Source organism: Rhineura floridana, chromosome 5, assembly GCF_030035675.1.
Source record: "Rhineura floridana isolate rRhiFlo1 chromosome 5, rRhiFlo1.hap2, whole genome shotgun sequence".
NCBI classification, from domain to species: Eukaryota; Metazoa; Chordata; class Lepidosauria; order Squamata; family Rhineuridae; genus Rhineura; species Rhineura floridana.
In genome coordinates this window covers 66,161,372-66,180,690 of record NC_084484.1, presented here as the reverse complement: position 1 = coordinate 66,180,690, position 19,319 = coordinate 66,161,372, and the positions used below count along the sequence as shown (strand labels likewise).

Sequence of the window (19,319 nt, the reverse complement as noted above, 5' to 3'; positions counted from 1 at the left end):
AACTCAAAAATGCATCCTTGCTTCTTTCCTCTTGCTCTCATTAAACATCTTCACAAGTATCACATCCTTAGAATCACTGCTAGTTTTCTCTTCCAAAAACAGGTGAGTGGAAGCCCACACTCTTCCAAAGAGCATGAATTTGACAAATGCCCCAAGATTCAACCATGTACACTTCACATCTGATGCAAGTATTTGTTTTTTCATATCAGCATTGTGTCAGATAAAATAATTATCCCTTCTAAAGCAGCCCAGAGCATAGCACACATCACATTAGAGCTGTTGCAACAAGTGCAACAACTACAAAAGATGTTGTTACCACAGCCACAGATAAAACCTCATTCATCAACAGGGTCTATGGAGCATTCAAATGATTTTCACTCTAAAAACTATGGGGGCAATACTGTACATTTCTTCCGATAAAAAGCCAGAATCTGCTGCCTAATAAATCACACTAACATCATCATCTATGGCTGCTACACTTAACTGTCAAAATAATCAAAAGAATGAAAATAGGCAGATATAGAAATCAAGAATATAAAATGTTTATTTGATAATGAATAAAGTTACAAAAAAGGGAGGGGGATAAAAAAAATTGATTTCTATGTATGTTTACAAAACCAAAAAATATTCATGCAGAATTACAAGATAATAAGTATGGATGGAATATTCCTGACCTTGTTGGCAAAATCAGCTCCCTCTTTGCTAAGGCTAAACACATGGTCAATTTAGTTCTTGACCTTTCCCAGTATGAAACAGGGATATTCACAGTAAAATACAGGAGGGATGCAAACATTAGCAGAAATTATTTTAATACATCTCAACTTGTACAATGGATTAAAAAAATGGCAGTTGTATATTTAAAAACTGGAATTGTCCTTTAGTGGCTCATTTACAGGTCAAGTTTCTAATGAGAGTTATCCTAGGCAAAATAGAATTTTCAAAAAACTAACAATTTTATTATGGCATATATGCTTGTGGAATAAAGTCCACTTAACCGTCTTACTTTATGCAGTTGATGAAGTGAACTCCAGTCCATAAAAGCTTATCTGCTATATATTTTGGATAATTGTTTATCTTTTTTGCTATGCATTTGGCCACTTCTTAACCATATTTTCCATTATGGTTCTTGAGATCAAGAAGCAGACTTTCATTTGTTTCGATACAATTGGATGCCATTTTGAATCAAGATGGCACACTGAACCTTTTCAAAACTGCACTGATTTTTTGTTTTCTTAGAATTCCTGAACAATGCTAGGTATAAAGCTGCTAGTGATATAATAAAAGTGTTAGTTTTTAAGGTGCTGCAATAGGCTACCCCCTTGGAAATTGTTACTATGTTTAAATTTTGAATCAAGGAGCACCCAGAGCAACAAAGAAAACCTAAAGCTGTACCAACTATTCTACTTCCAGTTATTTATAGGATTAGATATAAAGTTTAAATATTCAATATCTAGTTTAGCAATCAAGCTCTTTCCTCACCTGTCTCAAATATATTGAAACTTGCATACAATGTGGATAGGTGCAGATAAATGAACCAAGTGCCTGCCTTCCTGGAGCTGTCAAAATGCATAGGGACATAAGGGCTGTAGCGCAGTAGTAGACAATTTGAATTACACGCAGACAGTCCCATGTTCGGTCCCTGGAGTCTCCAGGTAGGGCTGGGAGTGTCCCATCTGAAATCCTGGAGAGCCTCTGCGAGCCAGTTGTAGAAAACTGAGCTGGATGGACCAATGGTCCAGTTCCGTACAAGACAGCTTCCTATGTACATAATGTTCCATAGCAATTTATAAACCAGTACACAAGTCCTTTATTAGCACCATTGTAAGAGGTGCTGATTCCATGTACCAACCAATAAAACCCACCTCCTTACATCTTAAGTTATAGGAAGTCCTGAAGAAAGATGTATTTGGATTGTTCTCAATAGAAAAAGTTGAGCAGACTTTTAGTTGCCCTATAACAGAGGTTCCCAAACTGTGGTCCATGGACCACCTGTGGTCTGTGAGCTTCATTCAGGTGATCCATGGCATAGCTGGGGATTTGTGGTTACAGACAGGAGATGGCACAGCTGTTGTATTAAATATTCATACTGATTTTTAATTGTATTTTATTGCTTCTTTTATTTCTTACACTGTATTTTATTGTATTAAAGTTTGAATTCTATGGAATTCAAATTGGAATACAATACAGTACACCATATAAGAAATAAAAGCAGCAATAAAAATACAATTAAAAACAGTACAGCATCTAGCACAGTGCATTACAATTACTACAACAGGCAGAAAAATCATTAAGGGATCTGCAAAGACCCTCACAAATTTTCAAGTGGTGCATGGGGAAAAAGGATTGGGGATCACTGCCCAAGAAGCATTCTGTGGAAACCAGAAAAGCAAGTCCCCCCTCCCCCACAATGATTCCTGAAAACATTAAACTATGGTCATGATCCAGAACACCATGGAGGAAGCACATGAACACCAAAGATTCCTTTAGCCTCAAAACAGCCCCATTCCTCTTCTCCAAATGTGCACATGTAAGCACTATGATAGACTTTAGAGGGAGACAAGCACACCCCATTCCTCCCTACCATATTGATATAATTTATGCTTTGGAGTATGACTAGCTTATACCAAGCAAGGTTGGTTGAATGGGCATAGACCACCTTAACAGTCTACTGTATCGCCTGAGAACACACAATAGGTAGAGCAAGAGTGGGGAACCAGTGGAACCCCAGATGTTGCTGAACTACAATTCCCATCATCTTTGACCACTGGCCATGCTGGCTGGGGCTGATGGGAATCCAACAGTGTCTGGAGGACCACAGGTTCCTCACCTCTGAGGTGAGGGAGGGAGAAAAAGGGTTTCTTGAACATGGAAATTTTCCATAGATGGGTATTGTACACAGAAGGCTGTGTTTTTATGTCCTGCTTTAAAAGTTTTTGGAACTTTCATTTCCAAGATTTGTACTCTCCAAGCTGAAGAATGAAATAGGATACAGTATGTGGTTCATTAATCAAACCAATTTTTCATGATCTCAGATGGTGGGAATATTTCATAACGAGATGTAGATCAATATTAAAAATAGGACTTTGTATTTAGCACCACCTCTCTACGTACATGAATGAGAGTGAGAGTGAGTGAGAGAGAGAGAGAGAGCGCACTCTAGTGGATTCCAAAATGTTTATCATGTCAACACAACACACTCAGATACTAAAATGAATGGAGATTGAATAGCTGCAGCAGCAAGGCACCGTGGACTGTTCACTAAAACACCGACATGATATGCATACAGAAGTTTCCCTTTTCAGTCACTGGCATTTCCAGTTAAACATTTCTCAGGTAGACAAGACTAGAAGTTACTGTTGGCAGAATACTAGTTGACCCAATGGTCTCAATATAAGGCAGTTTTATAAGCCCATTGTGTTTCATTCTCTGTCATAATACATACGCAGTGGCATTTAGTGAGCACAGCCATATTCAAGGTGTTATTATATTTGCATTTCCCCCTGCATAACAGGAACAGCCTTGGAGATTTCACATACATTGTAAATGTAAACAGCAATCAGTCAACATAAGCATACACAAACAAGATCTATAATAAAAAGGAATCCAACTTCTTTTTAATGTTTTCAAAAGCATCTTTTCCCAGATAGTCAATGTGGCCTTCCTCCCATTTTCTTCGCTCATCTTCTGCACTTCGTTCCTCTGGTTCTGGCTGAATACAAGACTCTGAAGCAGAACTGGTAACCTCGTCCTGTGAAAAGGCAGCAAGACAGGAAGATCCAGAAACCCAGTTTGTATCAAGAGTTGAATGTGCAAAGCCCTGAGCAACTAAAAGATGAGCTACCTATTATTACAGACTAGAGCAGCTCGGGTTACTCAAGAAATGAGCTATGAGATTACAGGAATGGGAATATATACACACTGTTTACTCTGAGTAGCAATATTGAGGCGTTCCCCCTCTCTGGGATTCCAATCACAGGAAGTATGAGAGCCGGGATGGGGGGGTTGTTCTCTAGTCCTGTGCCCTTCATCACATCACCATGTCCCTGATTTTCCAGGGTTCTTAATTGCACAGGGATTCTACATGAGCATAAGAAGGGGATGGGAACATCTGAATAGAGTTAGTGCATCATGGCAAAAGTAGGCATGCTATAATTTTGGAAGTATATTCCATTGCCTATTCTACAGAAACATCTTTAGGTTCTTACTAGGTGCTTCACTTTTCCCTTACTCTCAGGGCTGGAAACAGTTTCAAGTGCTTGATCCAGAACATCTACACCCATGACAACAAATTTCCCTTTCCATTATTTTTTATAATAGAGCAAAATTAGCAAATCGTGTAGCTCAGCCTTTCCCAACCAGTGTGCCTCCAGATATTGTTGTCCCACAACTCCCATCAGCCTCAGCCAGCATTGCCAATGGTCAGGAAAGATGGGAGTTGTGGTCCAACAACATCTGGAGGCACACTGGTTGGGAAAGGCTGGCATAGCTATTTATCTGTATAGATTATCTTAAGAAGCTGTATATATTGCTTCATTCCGAAATCATAGTTTTCAGATCAGAATGCACAAATAAATATTGCCTCCAAGATGTACAACATAAAAAGGGGCTTTACCATTTTCACAGTGTCCTGAGGAGTAGGGTTAAGAGTAGGCTCTGCAGACGATTCATTTGGCTCAACAACATTGACTTCAAGACTGCACTCAGCTTTCTGTACAGACTGATAAAAATAAAGTCTCTGTTTACTAATTTCTCTTACTTACAGTTTTTAGCAAGCCATCCTGGATCATGCCCCATATTCCTCAATATGCAATCTTTTAGTCAATCATTTATTTCTAAGTTGAAAATAACCTACAGGTTCAATATAAATTGCCAGACCCTAAAGGAGTAGTAGCAACTAGCCTCTTCTGTTGTGATACATCTATTAATTTTGTTTTACATCTCAATGTATTAAAATGACCACCATTATGGTATTCTACAATCAACACAGATACGCAGTAACCACTAACATCCCATCCTAGTATATTTATATATAACGAATAAGTGGTAACTCACTAAATCATTCTCAGAGAAGACCAACTAAGTTAGCTAACGGAGCAATCCAACTCATGGGGTGCCGGCAGAAGAGGAACCACAGGAAGCTCTGCGGCATCCATTTGCCGTTTGGGAGCCACCAGGCCAGATGAACATCGGCTCAGCTGGGAGCTGTGCCCAGGAACGGAAAAGAAAAAGCTGACTCTCATGAATACACCTACCAGCAAGTAAGCGCTCCCCATTGACTTCCAGGAGAATGATTTTCTTTGACCGACCTTTTTCTCAGTGTAACCTTGGCATGGATTGGGAACCTCAGGAGCACTCCAAATGGGACTTGGATGTTGCACAAGTCCCCCTACCTCGGCCTTTCCTCAGACACACCCCCAGAATGCTGCTTTTGGGGTCTGGATTCTGCTGGCACCCCTTCTGCTAGGCTGGGCTTTCCTGGCAGACTCCCAGCTGAGTCAGCAGGGTCCCAGCTCCGCCACTGCTCAACCAGGATAAGAGGCTTCTACCAGCAGAGCTGGGATCCTGCAGGCTCAGCAAGGGCCACCATATACCACTCCCCTCCACCAGGCATAAATACAGGTTAGATTGCGCCCTAAGTAAGTAAGTATATGATATAATTGCAAAGAGCTTCATTCCAAGTAAGTGTGCTTAAGATTCCAGCCAGAGTCACCTAAAATTAGTCATTCTTAAAAGAGATACCTGAAATCCTAAACACACTGAACATGGAGCTTAGCTCCATTGATATCAACATAGCATGCTGTAGAGTAGGATTAGACAGCAGATAGTTTGATAAATCCTGCTCTAGGCATTGGTCTTCAACTGGCGGTTTGGGACCCACTAAAGGCTCACAGCCTGATCTAAGGCGAGTTGCAACAACAGCAGTAATACCATACAAACATAGATTTAAAAAACTAAGAGATGGGTCCCAAAATGAACATTTGGGTTAAAAAGGGGGTCCCAGCTCTGAAAAGGTTGAAGACTGCTGCTCTAGAGAGAAGGCACTATTCTCAAAGCTTGGGGTGGTTTCAGATGAGACAAGAAATCAGAAATAGAGTGACTCACTTTGATGCTGTGATCCTAACCATACTTATATACATAAGTACATACATAACAATTGGAAGCAGCTTTGAAATATTAAAATCATGATTACTATAACTAATTAGCACAAATAGCAAAAAGAAAGTACTTACATTTTGGGCAGGTAACTCATTAGGTGACTTTACAACAGTTTCCGATACATGTTCTGCATTTGCTGAGACTGGCAAACAATTGCTAATGACAGTATTTGCTCTTTCCATTGTAACTTCATCACCACTCAAATTAGGCTAATAACAACAAAGATTATTGTAATGTTGACATTCTCCATCCATAAAAGCTTCTATGTTTGTATTAAGTATTCTGTCTCCTTTCCACTACATTTCATTACATTTATTTTAAAGTAAAAAATAATTTTGACACTTTTCATTCAATTATCATTGCTAATAACTACATTACAGACAGCTCAGTGCTCTGATGTAGTTCTAGTTATGCTTTGAAAGGTGTTTGCATGTGAATAGATGTGCCAGGCAGGGGGTGGTCATACACATTCAAACACACATCCCACTGGCCAGGATCCCAAGAGATACTTTAGTTGTGCCTAAGTGGGGTTTTCGATCTCTCCCCTTCCTTTGAACAACAGACCCCTATGACAAATCATAAAAGCCTCCTCAGTTTCAAAAGTTGCTTTCCACAAAGCATAGGAGGTTGCTGTTTGAGAAACATGAGCCCAACCTCCCCAAGGATATGGAACTACTTGGACTGCTCCTGTCCATTTAAAACAGTATGTGGACAGACAACGTAAACTCAGATTTTACACCTTTAGGTCCTGGTGCACCACATGATACAGGAGCCTATACATAGCGAGATCTCAAAAACCGGATTGGGATGATTTTCCATAATTAGAATGTGTAACGATATGATTCATTTTTATTTCCTTGTAAATCAGATTTTAATCTAAGTTTTGTTTTTTAAAAACGCTACACAAAGGAGAGCCCCATGATTATTCACTTTCTTTCCAAGTCAACATAATGATACTATAATATGATATATTAAGTTTATGCTGGTAACAAGGAGACAAAAATATTTGGTTTTTTAAAAAACAGAGAGAGATGAAGGACTGTTCTCCCTTTCTCTCAAGTCATAAATATGTTAGATTCCACTGAAATCACTGGAATTTATTTCTGCCTTCTCTGTAACAGATGACATTCCCTGAACCCAGTCTCAAAATCTGAATCAGACACAGCATAAGCAGATCATAAGGAATGAAAGGGAACAAAACAACAATATGGCCTCCCCTTTAGAAAATCATTTTACCTCTTCTCTTTGGATTTGTGGCACAGAAGACTCCTGCAATTTTTCCAGTAATGGTAATATACTGGAACTGTATATTGTCCACCAGAGTTCAAGGAATGAGAGCTGACTCTGAGATAATGAGGCTGAGCCATCTTCTACAACTGCTCTTGTTTGAGGATTGTATTTGTAGTTCCAGGGCTTTGCTGGTCCCAAGAAATGGACTACCTTTGCATCTTTGCCAAAACTGCCAAAAGAATACATATAATTATGTCATCTGAAGAATGAGTTTAAAATAAGCACCATTTTTAAAAGCAGATGCAAGGTGGTTCATATCTGCCACAGCATTAAAAAACTATTCATTCATTGATGAGTGAATAAAAAAAATTCCAGTGGCTTATAGCAATTGAAATTTAATACACAATGTCACTGCAAACACTGGACATAAGTACAAATAAGAAGGGTCCTGTTCACAGGCTTACAAACAAACAAAGAAAAAGTACACAAGGGAAGAGGAGGAAGATCAGCTTGATTATGCCAGGACTAAAAAGTGAGTTGATAAGAGGAATTTACATCTAGTTTGGCCGAGGGTGATTTTCCTTTGCTAGTATCCTTATTGAGATGGAGATAGTGCAGCTACCCAGCAGACTTTGGTCCTCTGTTTGATGGAAGAGGCCTCTGAAGACCTAGGGCAACTGACCTCAGAAGCAGTGTTCTTGCTGGGTGCAAGCAAGCTCCCTGTAGCCATTCATTATTTAGTCAACAGCTAAGGCCATGTTAATCTTCCCCTTGCCAACATGGTCTTCCTGGGCGGGAGATGTGCATCTTTCAATAGCTATTGTCATTTGGCTAGTGGCAAGGGTCAGAGAACCCTTCCCCTCACCTCTGCAGTCACAGGGCAACTAACAGCAGAAGCAATGTTTTTGCTGGTTATGGGGAAAACAGGAAGCAAACTCCTTGCCAACTGCTCATTAGACACTGGAGCATGAACAGTTTACGCACTTGGACAGCAAGAAACTAGAAGTTGGGCACTGTCAGCCTTTGTCACCATGTGCAACATGAGGGGCCTTTTATACTATGGTTGGAAGCTGATAGATGCAGGTTTGTGGGCTGTGTAGAATACAGTTTAGCCCAATGCCATTAGTTTGTAGTGGCATTGGAAACACTTCAGTCTCACTCACCCCGCTCCATCACCTATGGCCTCCAGTAAGCATAAAAGGCCTCCATTCCATTACCCATCAATAAGATGGGGGGGGGAATTGCCAAACTGTAGAGTCACTACACATTCAGTGAAAACATCCCATAAGTGTTGGAAGCCTGGTGGAGAGTTCTGGTTTTCCACTTAAGCATAGCATGGGGTTGTCTAATTTGCTTTTATATCACTTATCAAGCCAACAGTCTTTGGTTTGGTGTTTAATCAGGTGTTTAGATTTTTGCATGCTTGGGCATGTCATTGCTTTTTCTGGATTACAATATTCCATTCTGAATTCTGGTTTTCACATGATGGTCAGAAATAGCATGCTGGGAGCTTCTGCCATGTAAATAAATTAACCAATAGATCACCACTTTCATGACTTACATACATGGATTAATAATAATGACATGACATAAGATGATAGGTACCTTCAGTACAATTAATTATTGATTTCCTACATCAGGATTGCTGATGAAACTATACTGACTTATTGTCAGAGGGTCAACACCTATAAATGATCTTGGTTGTAAGTAATCTCGTGCTACATATGTATACACAGGTCCCATTACCAGCAATGCCAGACGAAAATCTGTGAGCACATGCCTTTAGGAGAGATGTATTTGCCCATGCAAGGCTTTGGCACTGGGATTTCAGCCCTGGACTTAATGCAACCACTCACCAATGTATTATTTAAAATATGTGTGTGTGTGTTTGTGTGTGTATGTTTATTTTTTTATTTATTTATGTACTTACTGTTGGAAAGCTGGGGCATAGGTGTAGACAACACTGCTGCTTAGATTATAGATAAAGGGCAAGTGTTTGTTAATGTCTGTTGTTGCCCAGTTGCTGAAGAAACTGTTTAACAGTCCCTGATCACCTCCTAAAGAATCAAAAAGAACACATGAAAAGTGCAAACCCATATTAATACAAACTATACAAAAATGGGGAATCTATCAGCCTCCAGATATTGCTGGACTCCAATCAGCCCCAGCAAGCATGGCCAATAATCAGGGATGATGGGAGTTGTGGTCCAGCACCACCTCAAGGGTACCATCCCTGAACTATAATATAAGCAACAGTTTCATCTTCAAACCCAAATTTACTCACACCCAAACAGTATTGAAAGGCCCCTTTGACCTCTTTGCCACCTTCACACATTTTCTATCTGTTTCCTGAATCTGATCTTTTTTTTATTTTTCCTGTTTTTACTTGACATGCCATATTTGGAATAAGGCATCGCCTATATATGAACGGAGGAACCTGGTACCCTTCAGATCAGCGATTCCCAACGTGGGCAGTAGAACCCCCCTGGGGGGCATTACAGCCTTTCAGGGGGGCGTTGGCATGACTACAAACTTTAGGGGGGCGTTTGGGTTCATTAGGGGGGCATTGACATTTGGTGATCTGATGCAACAGTTGAAGCATTTAAGTTTAATTTTATTTAATACACAAATCATTAATTTTTAAACTGTTTTGTCCCCAGTTAGAATGTATTTAATAGTCTCAATTCATGGAAATAACACTATAAATAGTGTGTGCTCTTTAGTAAAGAAATTCTGAATAGCGGCCAGTGTCATATCAGGGAATGGGTATATTAGCCACGCCCCGGCACTAGGTAATGTTCCGATGGTGTCTTGAGGGATGTTGGAACCAATCACGAGAGAGTGTTTGATAAGCTGGGTGTATTGGTGGAGGGCGCATTCTTCCAACGGATGAGTGCCGTGTGCAAACGGGTGACGCAGACAGTCAGTTATTCACCGGTTTTCTTCAGGAATGGGACACACTCGCTACCCGTTGTTTCTGTGATGTCTAAATGAACTTGTTTAACAAAACAACGCCAGTAGACTGAATGAGTTTGTTGTTAAGTAACACAGTGTATTCTATTGGTTCATACTGAGTGGACTTAATTAGTTTTTGCTTATGTTTGCTTAGTGCAGTGAATCCCATACTAGTGAAGAATCGAAACAGTTTGGATATTGTTAGTCGTGGTGACTTAAGACTATTACTATCCAAGTATACTCCAGATATTGTGAAGTTAGCCAAAACTCATCAAGCTCAAGGATCAAACTAGTATTTTATAATAAATCTCATTTTATTTACTTTTCTATAACTATGTATGTATATTAATAAATCATACTAAGAATTCAATGTGTAATCTATGTGCAATAAAAAGGCATGACAAGAACAATCAGTAATAATTGAAAATACCTTTTATGCATTACTCATACTTTAAGGGAAGAATAGGAAGCATTGGCATATACTTAATCTGAGGGGAGCGTCGGGCATAAAAAGATTTTGCAAAGGGACATTGGGTCGAAAAAGGTTGGGTAAAGCTGCTTCAGATGGTGTTGGATTCCAACTCCCATCATCCCTAAAGATTGGTTGTGTTTGTTGGGGATGATGGGAATTGGACTCGAGCAACATTTGGAGGGCCTCAGCTTCCTCATCTCTCTACATTTCTCTTTATGGAACAGTATGGCTGCAGGCAGAACTAGACTATTCAAAACACAGCTATTATGTATTTATTATTTATTTATTTGTTACATTAATATATCCCACCTTTCCTCCAAGGAGCTCAAGTGGATGTACAAACATGGTTCTCCCCCAACCCCATTTTATCCTCACAACAACTTTGTGAGGTAGGCTAGGCTGAGAGACAGTGACTAACCCAAGGTCACCCAATGAGCTTCATGGCCGAGTGGGGATTTGAACCCTGGTCTCCTGGGTCCCAGTCCGACACTCTAACCACCACACCACACTTGTATATACAAGTAGTATATTACTTGTATATAAAGTTCCTGAGGTGGAGTTATCATTAGCCAGCTTCCCCACCCAGCAAATGGTAGCCTCTGAAGCCAGAGTGGGGAAAAGTATTTGAGTGTAGTGACACTATGACACAAGGCACAATCGACTCGATGACACAGGAAATGGGGAAGGCTGTATATATGAAAGCCGTATATGGCAGTAGCTGCTGTTTGTGCTTCTTTCTTTTTTATCTAACTTCTAGTTCTGTTCTTTCATCCCAGCTTGTCACTTCATAGGAACATAAGCTGCCTTACACCGAGTCAGACCCTTGGTCCATCTAGCTCAGTACTGTCTACACTGACTGGCAGCAGCTCTGCAGGAATTCAGGCAGGGGTCTCTCCCGGCTCTACCTGGAGATGCCAAGGATTAAACTTGGGACCTTCTGCATGCAAGGCAGATACTCGACCACTCAGCTATGGCCCTTCCGCAAAGGACATCAGCACTCTTCCTAATGTGTCCACATCAACAAAAACTCATTTGCTATATTAAGAATCCAGCAATGAAGTTTGGTAAAGGTTACATCCAGGGAGATTTTTTTCCCTCTAATGTTTTCAGTCCTTCATCAAAAGTTTGCATCCTCAAAAGAACTTCACCAATGAAAACCTCACACAAACAGAGGGGACTAGGCTAGAGAACTTACCATCAAAGCTACCGTGTTCATTTGCAAACTGCAGGAGGAGGTTGAAGGTTTTTAAAGAAGGTTGGAAAACAAACACACCACTGTTAAAGCAGTCTGGCCAGCCAGAATCTGGAGCTGCTGAGAGTTCTTCCCGGTCAAACAGTTCGTCAATATTGCATAGGACCTAGAAAGGACAGGACAAGTTGACACTGTAGTAGATCACCTACAAACTTTGTACGCTACAAACTTCAGGGATCCAAAACTCTATATTAGCCCAACTGACTATGTTATTTCCTATCATTCACTACTCCCCTTCAGCCCTGCAGTCAGCATCAACATGAACACAATGATGTGTTGTTTTTCACATCTGAAATTATGGGATACACTTTTTATCCATGCTACAGGACTGATAAGTGTTTTTGGCTTTCCATCTCAATCGCAGAATAGAATATTGTACACCCTACGGTTTTTGTGGGGTTTTTTTAATAGCAGGTGTTTTATAACTGCACTGACTGTGCCATTTATGAATTCTGCACTGGACAATAAAGGAGAGATTTAGTCCTACAGTGTACAGATGTTGTTCATACATATGTGTTATGTATTTTACACACTTCTGATGTTTTTACACACACAAATGTCAAATACTTTCTCTCCTGCATATAAATCTCCTCAATTCAAATTCCAAAACCACCAACAAAAAAAGTTGGGTCTGCAAAAGTTGGCCACTGAGAGCACATTACATAATCATTGGCAACAGTTGGCAACTGAGAGCATGCTGCATAATCAACATGGGAAAAACTTGCCATTCCTGACCATCACTACCCTTACCAATGTGTCCGCATCCATGAAGACACATTTGCTATACTGAGTAAGAGTCCAGCAATGAAGTTTGGTAAAGGTTACACCCAGTTCCAGCCTCTCCAGCAGAGCCAAGTGCACAGAGTCATTGCTATCAATTTCATTCACATCGACCACCGCGTTAAATATGGTGCTGAGGGCAGCCCTGAGAAAACAAGTAAAATACAAGATTGGAAGCCTTAAGACTTCTCCTTTTATAAGGAATGCAGTGCATGGTTTCTGATTATTTTTTTTAAAGCAAAAGCTGAACTGAGAACAGCTGCTGACATTAATAAACAAACAGTGTCTACTAGGTGCAAGGTTAATAAACAAACAAAATCACATTAGAAATATAGAAGCAGAAAACACGTAGTCCATTTCTTATTATAAGAATTGGTTGCTGATAACTAAGGAGCAGGAGCAGGAGCAAAGTGCAAGGGAAAGAAGCTACAGGTCATAATCAATCTGAATATTTCAAATGTTGACAAATAGTCAAAGCTGATTGGCTATCATAAGACTTGGAAGAACTGTTCAATATTAACTTCAGAGCAAGCATTTGGTTCACTAGTGATGAATTTTGGGGTGGAGGATATTTAGGTAGTGATTGATCTGTAGTGGAGGAATTTATTTGTTTGTCTTATTTATTATTTAATTTCTATCCCGTCCTTCCTCCCAGCAGGAGCCCAGGGTGGCAAACAAAGCGCTAAAAACACTTTAAAACATCATAAAAACAGATCTTAAAATACATTAAAACAAAACAGTGTTAAAAACATTTTTAAAAAAACATTTAAAAAGGGTAAAAAACATTATTAAAAAGCATATTAAGCAATTCTAACACAGATGCAGACTGGGATAGGTCTCAACCTAAAAGGCTTGTTGAAAGAGGAAATTCCTGCTATGTAAATGAGTAGGGAGGGGGAAATGAGATAAGAACATAAGAACTCGGTTGCATCCAAACATCCATCCATCTAGTTTGGCTTTCTGTTTCCAACAGCAGGTAGCCAGACCCCACCGAATTCAATGGGACTTACTCCCAGGTTAGTGTGCACAGGATTGCCATTTCATATTATCCAATGTGCAAAGAAACACTTTCCTTTTGTCAATTCTGAATCGACTGCCAATCTATTTCATTGAGCAAGCCTCAGTTCTAGCATTATGAGAGGAGACAAAAGTTCTTTCTATCCCTTCTCTCCACACATTCACAAATCTAAGAGACCTGCTTTGTTGTCTCCCCCCCCCCAAACTGCAACAAGTATGCCTGCCTTTTCTTATGAGGTTTGGCAATAGGAAGTGTATGGGCAAGAGAATGAAATAGGGATCGGGGAGAAACACCACCAAAAACTATTATAAAGACATTACAGCCCTTTTCGGGCATCCAGTCTAAGATGTGCAAAGAAACAGCAGGAATGCATGGGGCAAGCCCCGCCCTTTCGATTATGGTATGTGCACCATGCACACTTCCTAGCCAATGTGTGACCTCTGTTAGTCTGAAAGGGGCTGTTCTGCTCACGTGTGGAATTTCCAACAAGGAATGGGAACCCCGATTAGCCACTTGTCCCTTCGCACATTCAAACCGAATGCCTAAATGTTATCCATGACTACGTGTGACAATAAGTGTTTGGAATTTTCATGGCTGACAGCCTGAAAATCCTTAATGGAGTTCTTCTCCTCAGCTACTCATCCAAGTATATCAGTCTCTGCTAATAGTTTTGCACATAAAATGGTCCAAATCAAGGGCGTTGAGTGGCAAGTTGTTTTTTAAACAAAACCCATTTGTTTGCACGTTCAGCCGCACAATTTAATTACCCTGAGCAGCTGGGAATTAAGCAACACATTAAACTTACTGCTTGCTTATTATTATTTTGTAATCAAGTAATAGAACAGCATTTACATTTACATTTTGCAATTATCGAGTTAATTGAATTTGGGAATGTGTCCTTACCTCATTGCACTGGAGACTTGAGGTGTAATCAGTACTGCCAGCCTTCTAGATGTGCTATAGTTCCTCAAGGACTGTCCAAGAACCAGAGCTCCATGGCAATAAACATCACTGGTAGCAAGGGTCACAAAGGCCTGGTCATTCACTGTGAACAAGCATTCAGAATGGTCATTTAATGAAACATCAGAGAGTTGGCTGGGCACCTTCTTATCTCACCCCGCTAAACAGGCATGCTGTAATTTCTGTAAAAGCATGTGGACTCCATGATAAGCTCTTTTGCTACCTAAAACTCCCCAGAGAAACAAGTAAAGAATTATATACGCTGGCAAAGTTTTTGCTTCCTGTTCATAGATTGTATGAAATCATGTCCCACCTATTGATTTTGTCGGGGGGAGGGAGACAGAGAATGTGGAGATGTGGGGCTGCTGTCTTTGCTGACAGCCACGCATCTCCTGTAACATTGGCTCCTTTTAGCCAATTCACACTTAGGCTAGTTGTCAATGTGCTATGTGAGGAAAGGTATAGGAGCAGATTTTTAGCTTGTGCCTGTCCCCTGCTGTACACTAAACATGGTACAGAGCTCTTGTACACAGGCTTCCACGTGTAGAGGCCCCTCCATGCAATTTTGTCCAAACTGAAAAAGAGGCAAACATATTGGATGAGCAGGCCCATGCATGCAAGTCCAAGTGACAGCACATAAGCCACACATTATGGAAAGGGAGAAGAGACAAGTGCCTCACTGCTCTTAGGATGTTGACATCAGGCCACGTATGAAGCAGCCCTTTATTTCCGGGCATGTGGCACCTATAGGCATGTAGCACCTAGTTACGGTTCGGCCTGTATGCGCCCAACAGGAATTGGACTATGTCAGTTATCACTTTCTGCCTTAACAAACCCTTTCCTCGTCCCCTCATCTATCACAGAATTCCAGTGCATTGCAAAAGATTGTTGGGGACTGTTATAGAATGCACAAACAGTTTATGCCTCATTGCTGCCCCACACAAGCCAAGAGAGTGCTCTACAACAAACTAATACTTTTCTGTTGTCAAACACTCTTTCAGGAAGGCTTATCTGCCATTGTCTGTATTTGTCTACCTTTCAGTGCCTACATCAATTGTGTAAGTTTCCACATGCTGGCCTGGCTAAGCAGTGATCACATCCTATTCATACCAAATATTCTCAGTGCAGTCAGTCCTAGGCCTGAGCTGTAAAAAAGGAGACATTCTCCAAATTGCAACCCTCTCATGATACTGTATAGAACGGTTGTACAGAAAGCAAGCAATGTAAAGAATCTAAGTATCATTAACTCTGTTTTGTTTAGTACAAATTCCTCCTTGGAAATGAGTGGGTGTTAAAATTAGGAACCACAGCGAAACATATAATTTCCCTGTTGAATTTGCAAGTTTCCCACTACTGTAACTGGATGTTTACTTTTGAAAGCAGATGTGTTGCTCATCAAACACTTAGCATGTAAAAAAGGGGAATTACTTCATTACAGACGATTTCTGGTTTTGCCGATTCCAGACTATGCTTGTGCTAACAGCAACTGGAATAAAACTTCAGGCACAATGGAGAATCATCTAGGATTTAAAAAACGTCATTTATATTTAAATATGGGAAACTAACAAAAACGATGCCATTTTTATGTTTTTGACAGAAAAGAGGCATATAGATGCTTCACAATGATACAAACATATAACTAACAACACAATCTGTTAGTTATCTGTTTGGGGAAGAACCATAGGTCAGAGGCAGAGCATCAGCTTTGCATGAAAGGATCCCAGGTTCAATCCTTGCCACTGCTAGATAGGACTGGGAATGTCGTCCGTTTGAAACCCAGTCTGTACAGATAATACTGAGCTAGATAGACTGATGGTCTGACTCATTAAAAGGCAGCTTCCTATATTCTATGTAATCTTACACATATTTATTCAGAAGCCAGCCCAAGGCCCGTAGCCAGTGGGGGCAGAGAGAGCCCACCCCCCTAAATATTTTCTTCCCCCCAAATTTTTTTAACAAAAAAATAATTACATTTATTACATAAAAACTTCTTCCCCCTACTTTTTGGGTGCCTGGTTTAGGTCATATGTTTAGGTCTGGTAAGCCCCACTGAGATAAGTATACACCAAGTTCTTTAAAAGCTCATTGCAGAGAGAGAGAGAGAAAATGAGAGACAAGACGTTTTACGTGCCATGTGTACTCAGTAACAAAAGCCAGCATACGGTAGGATACATCCCCTTCCTTTCACTCCCTTCTTGATGTACCCAGTATAATATATTAAAAGTGAAAACTGCTCCTCGAAAATTAATCTAGTTCCCAAAGGAGGAAACAAAGAACAGGTGGAGGAGGGGGGGGAATCCACTTACCAGGCATCCTTAATGCGCTGCTGGTAGAATGAAGCCTATACTGGAAGGATAGAAAAGGGAGGGGGAGAAAGAGAGCCTCTTCCACTGCTCCTTAGTCGTTCTCAGTAGGCCCCTCTCAGTCAACAAATCACCAGTTGGGATTAGCCTCTTTCTTTCCTGCCAATGGGAACAAGTGAATCGAAACATTCATACATTCCCCAGTCCTCGTGAGGCAAGGTTGTGGCTGCAGGAACAAATTTCCCTCACTTTGATTGAGGGAGAGGAGGAAAAGGTTGGCGGGAGAAGAGACATAAGGAATTTGTTCTTCAGTGGTGTTCAATTCCCACCCACCCCTTTTCTTATGAGTAAATAAAAAGTCAAAATGTTAACAATTTGGTGCAAATCTTTTAAAAGCAATGCAGAAAGACACACAAACACTTTTATTCCCTTTCACCAGCAACAGGAGGGCCCAGTAGGTTCATGTTCCTTCCTTCAGATTCTCTAGCAAAATATTAACTGTTTAATAGCTATCACCATTGACTGTGTATTTGTAGTAGAGAAGTGGCAGCGGGGTGGGGGTGGGGTTAGCAATGAGAACAAGCAAAACGTGACAATTAACAATGAAAAGAAAAAGAAAAAGAGCCTCCCGGTAGACTAACAGACTGCTAGTTTTTCTTGGACTAGCCTCCACTTTACACATCCAATGAGGTGGAAACCAGCACTGATGCCTCAACAGTAACCGGATCCTGAAAGGATATTTACACAGAAGTAAGTCCCTCCAAATTCAGTGGCATTTAGCTCAGTGTGATCAGGATTGTCGCTTTAGGGCACCATCCTATGCACGCTGACATGGGAGTCGGTACCGTTGAACTCAGCAAGACTTACTTCTGAGTAGGCACATGCAGGCAATTGTCTTGGTAATCTGCCAGCCTTCAAGGCTGCCACGAGCAGTAGTGTAGTGGCAAATTCAGAAGTGCAGGGTCTCTTCATAATAGTCACAGCCAACCCCCCTTTTTTGCTGTGAGGTTGAGAATGAGATCCTTCTTAATGCCGTCTCCCACAACAACAGACATCCCTCGGAGCCAATAAGCATGAAAGGAGAGAGTGTTAGCTACTGAGAAGAGTCTTCTCTGTGGCTGGCTCACCTCCTTTCACTCGGATTGCTTCCAATCAGCAGGAAAAGACAAGGAAACATGTTAGAAGACTCTTCTCAGTGACTAACACACTCCCTTTTCATTCTGATTGGCTTGTGGGATGCTGGAGACTTAAGGACCCTGCTGGGACCCTGCTCCCAAAAAAGTAAAGGATTTAAGACACACACACCCCGACCCTGGACTACTACATCCCTGGCCGCAAGGCTCCTTGTGTGTGTGTCTTTGCTATAACAGATCAAGCGTTTATTAGGCCGGAATTTATTAGGAATGTTGGCACCCCCACCGACTCACCCCCAGGGGGAAAAGTGCTATTAGTGTTGCATAGCCCATCTGCCGTCTCAAGCATCCAACATCTTTTCTTCTCCGAAGGGACGCTCCATCGCTCCCTGCGTTCATCCTGAGAGAAGCCCTACCATCTCCTCCCCGCCTGCAGCGCAGCTCCCCCTCCCTAGGACAAGGGCAGGGTTAGGCGTATATAGGACCACATTCCCTGCTTACCCTCGCTCCCTCCCGGTTCCATTAGGCTGCAACTACAAACCGTGCAAGTCTATATTGCGAAGACGACGCTGCCCTCCGCAAGTCCTCCAGCCGCCCTTGGGGGCGTCGCTTTGCAGTCTAGCCAATAGGATCGCGCCTCCCCAGAGTCGCCACCGCGGCCAGCCGACGGGGCGAAAGGCAATCTCTGACGCGCCAGTCCAGAGAGCGAGGGGAGGCTTCGCTCTCATTGGCCAGGGCTGCGGCTCCTCCCCCTCCGCCAGTCGCTGCGCCGATGCCCTCCTCCAGTTTCAGGCTGGGAAAGGAATTCGCAAGCCGCTCTTCGTTCCCGCAGCTCAAGAAAGCAAGAAAGAAGTGACCTGCGTTGTGACATCGACAGACTTGAGAGCTAGTGTGGCGTAGTGGTTAGAGTGTTGGACTACGAGGGTTCGGATCCCCACACAGCCATGAAGTTCACTGGGTGATCTTGGGCCAGTCACTGCCTCTCAGCCTCAGACGGAGGCAATGGTAAACCCCCTCTGAATACTGCTTACCATGAAAACCCTATTCATAGCGTAGCCGT

General features: G+C 41.5%; 1 protein-coding gene across 4 annotated transcripts; it reads right to left on the bottom strand.

Annotated features, from left to right (window-relative positions):
- Positions 1-546: 546 nt before the first annotated feature.
- On the bottom strand, positions 547-18,989 carry GYG2 (glycogenin 2). 4 transcript variants are annotated; one of them, XM_061627040.1, is made up of 11 exons: positions 18,761-18,989; positions 17,130-17,285; positions 16,252-16,343; positions 14,767-14,908; positions 12,816-12,990; positions 12,009-12,171; positions 9,317-9,443; positions 7,393-7,615; positions 6,231-6,365; positions 4,613-4,717; positions 547-3,748 (listed from the first exon to the last, which is right to left on the bottom strand). In XM_061627040.1, coding segments are annotated over exons 3-11 (1,233 nt in total). In that variant the 5' UTR covers positions 16,253-16,343; positions 17,130-17,285; positions 18,761-18,989; the 3' UTR covers positions 547-3,586. The 4 variants fall into 4 exon arrangements, with proteins under 4 accessions (XP_061483024.1, XP_061483020.1, XP_061483022.1 ...); XM_061627036.1 differs by lacking the exon at positions 16,252-16,343 and having other exon boundaries at positions 18,761-18,985; XM_061627038.1 differs by lacking the exon at positions 16,252-16,343 and having other exon boundaries at positions 18,801-18,985.
- Between the last annotated feature and the right edge of the window lie 330 nt (positions 18,990-19,319).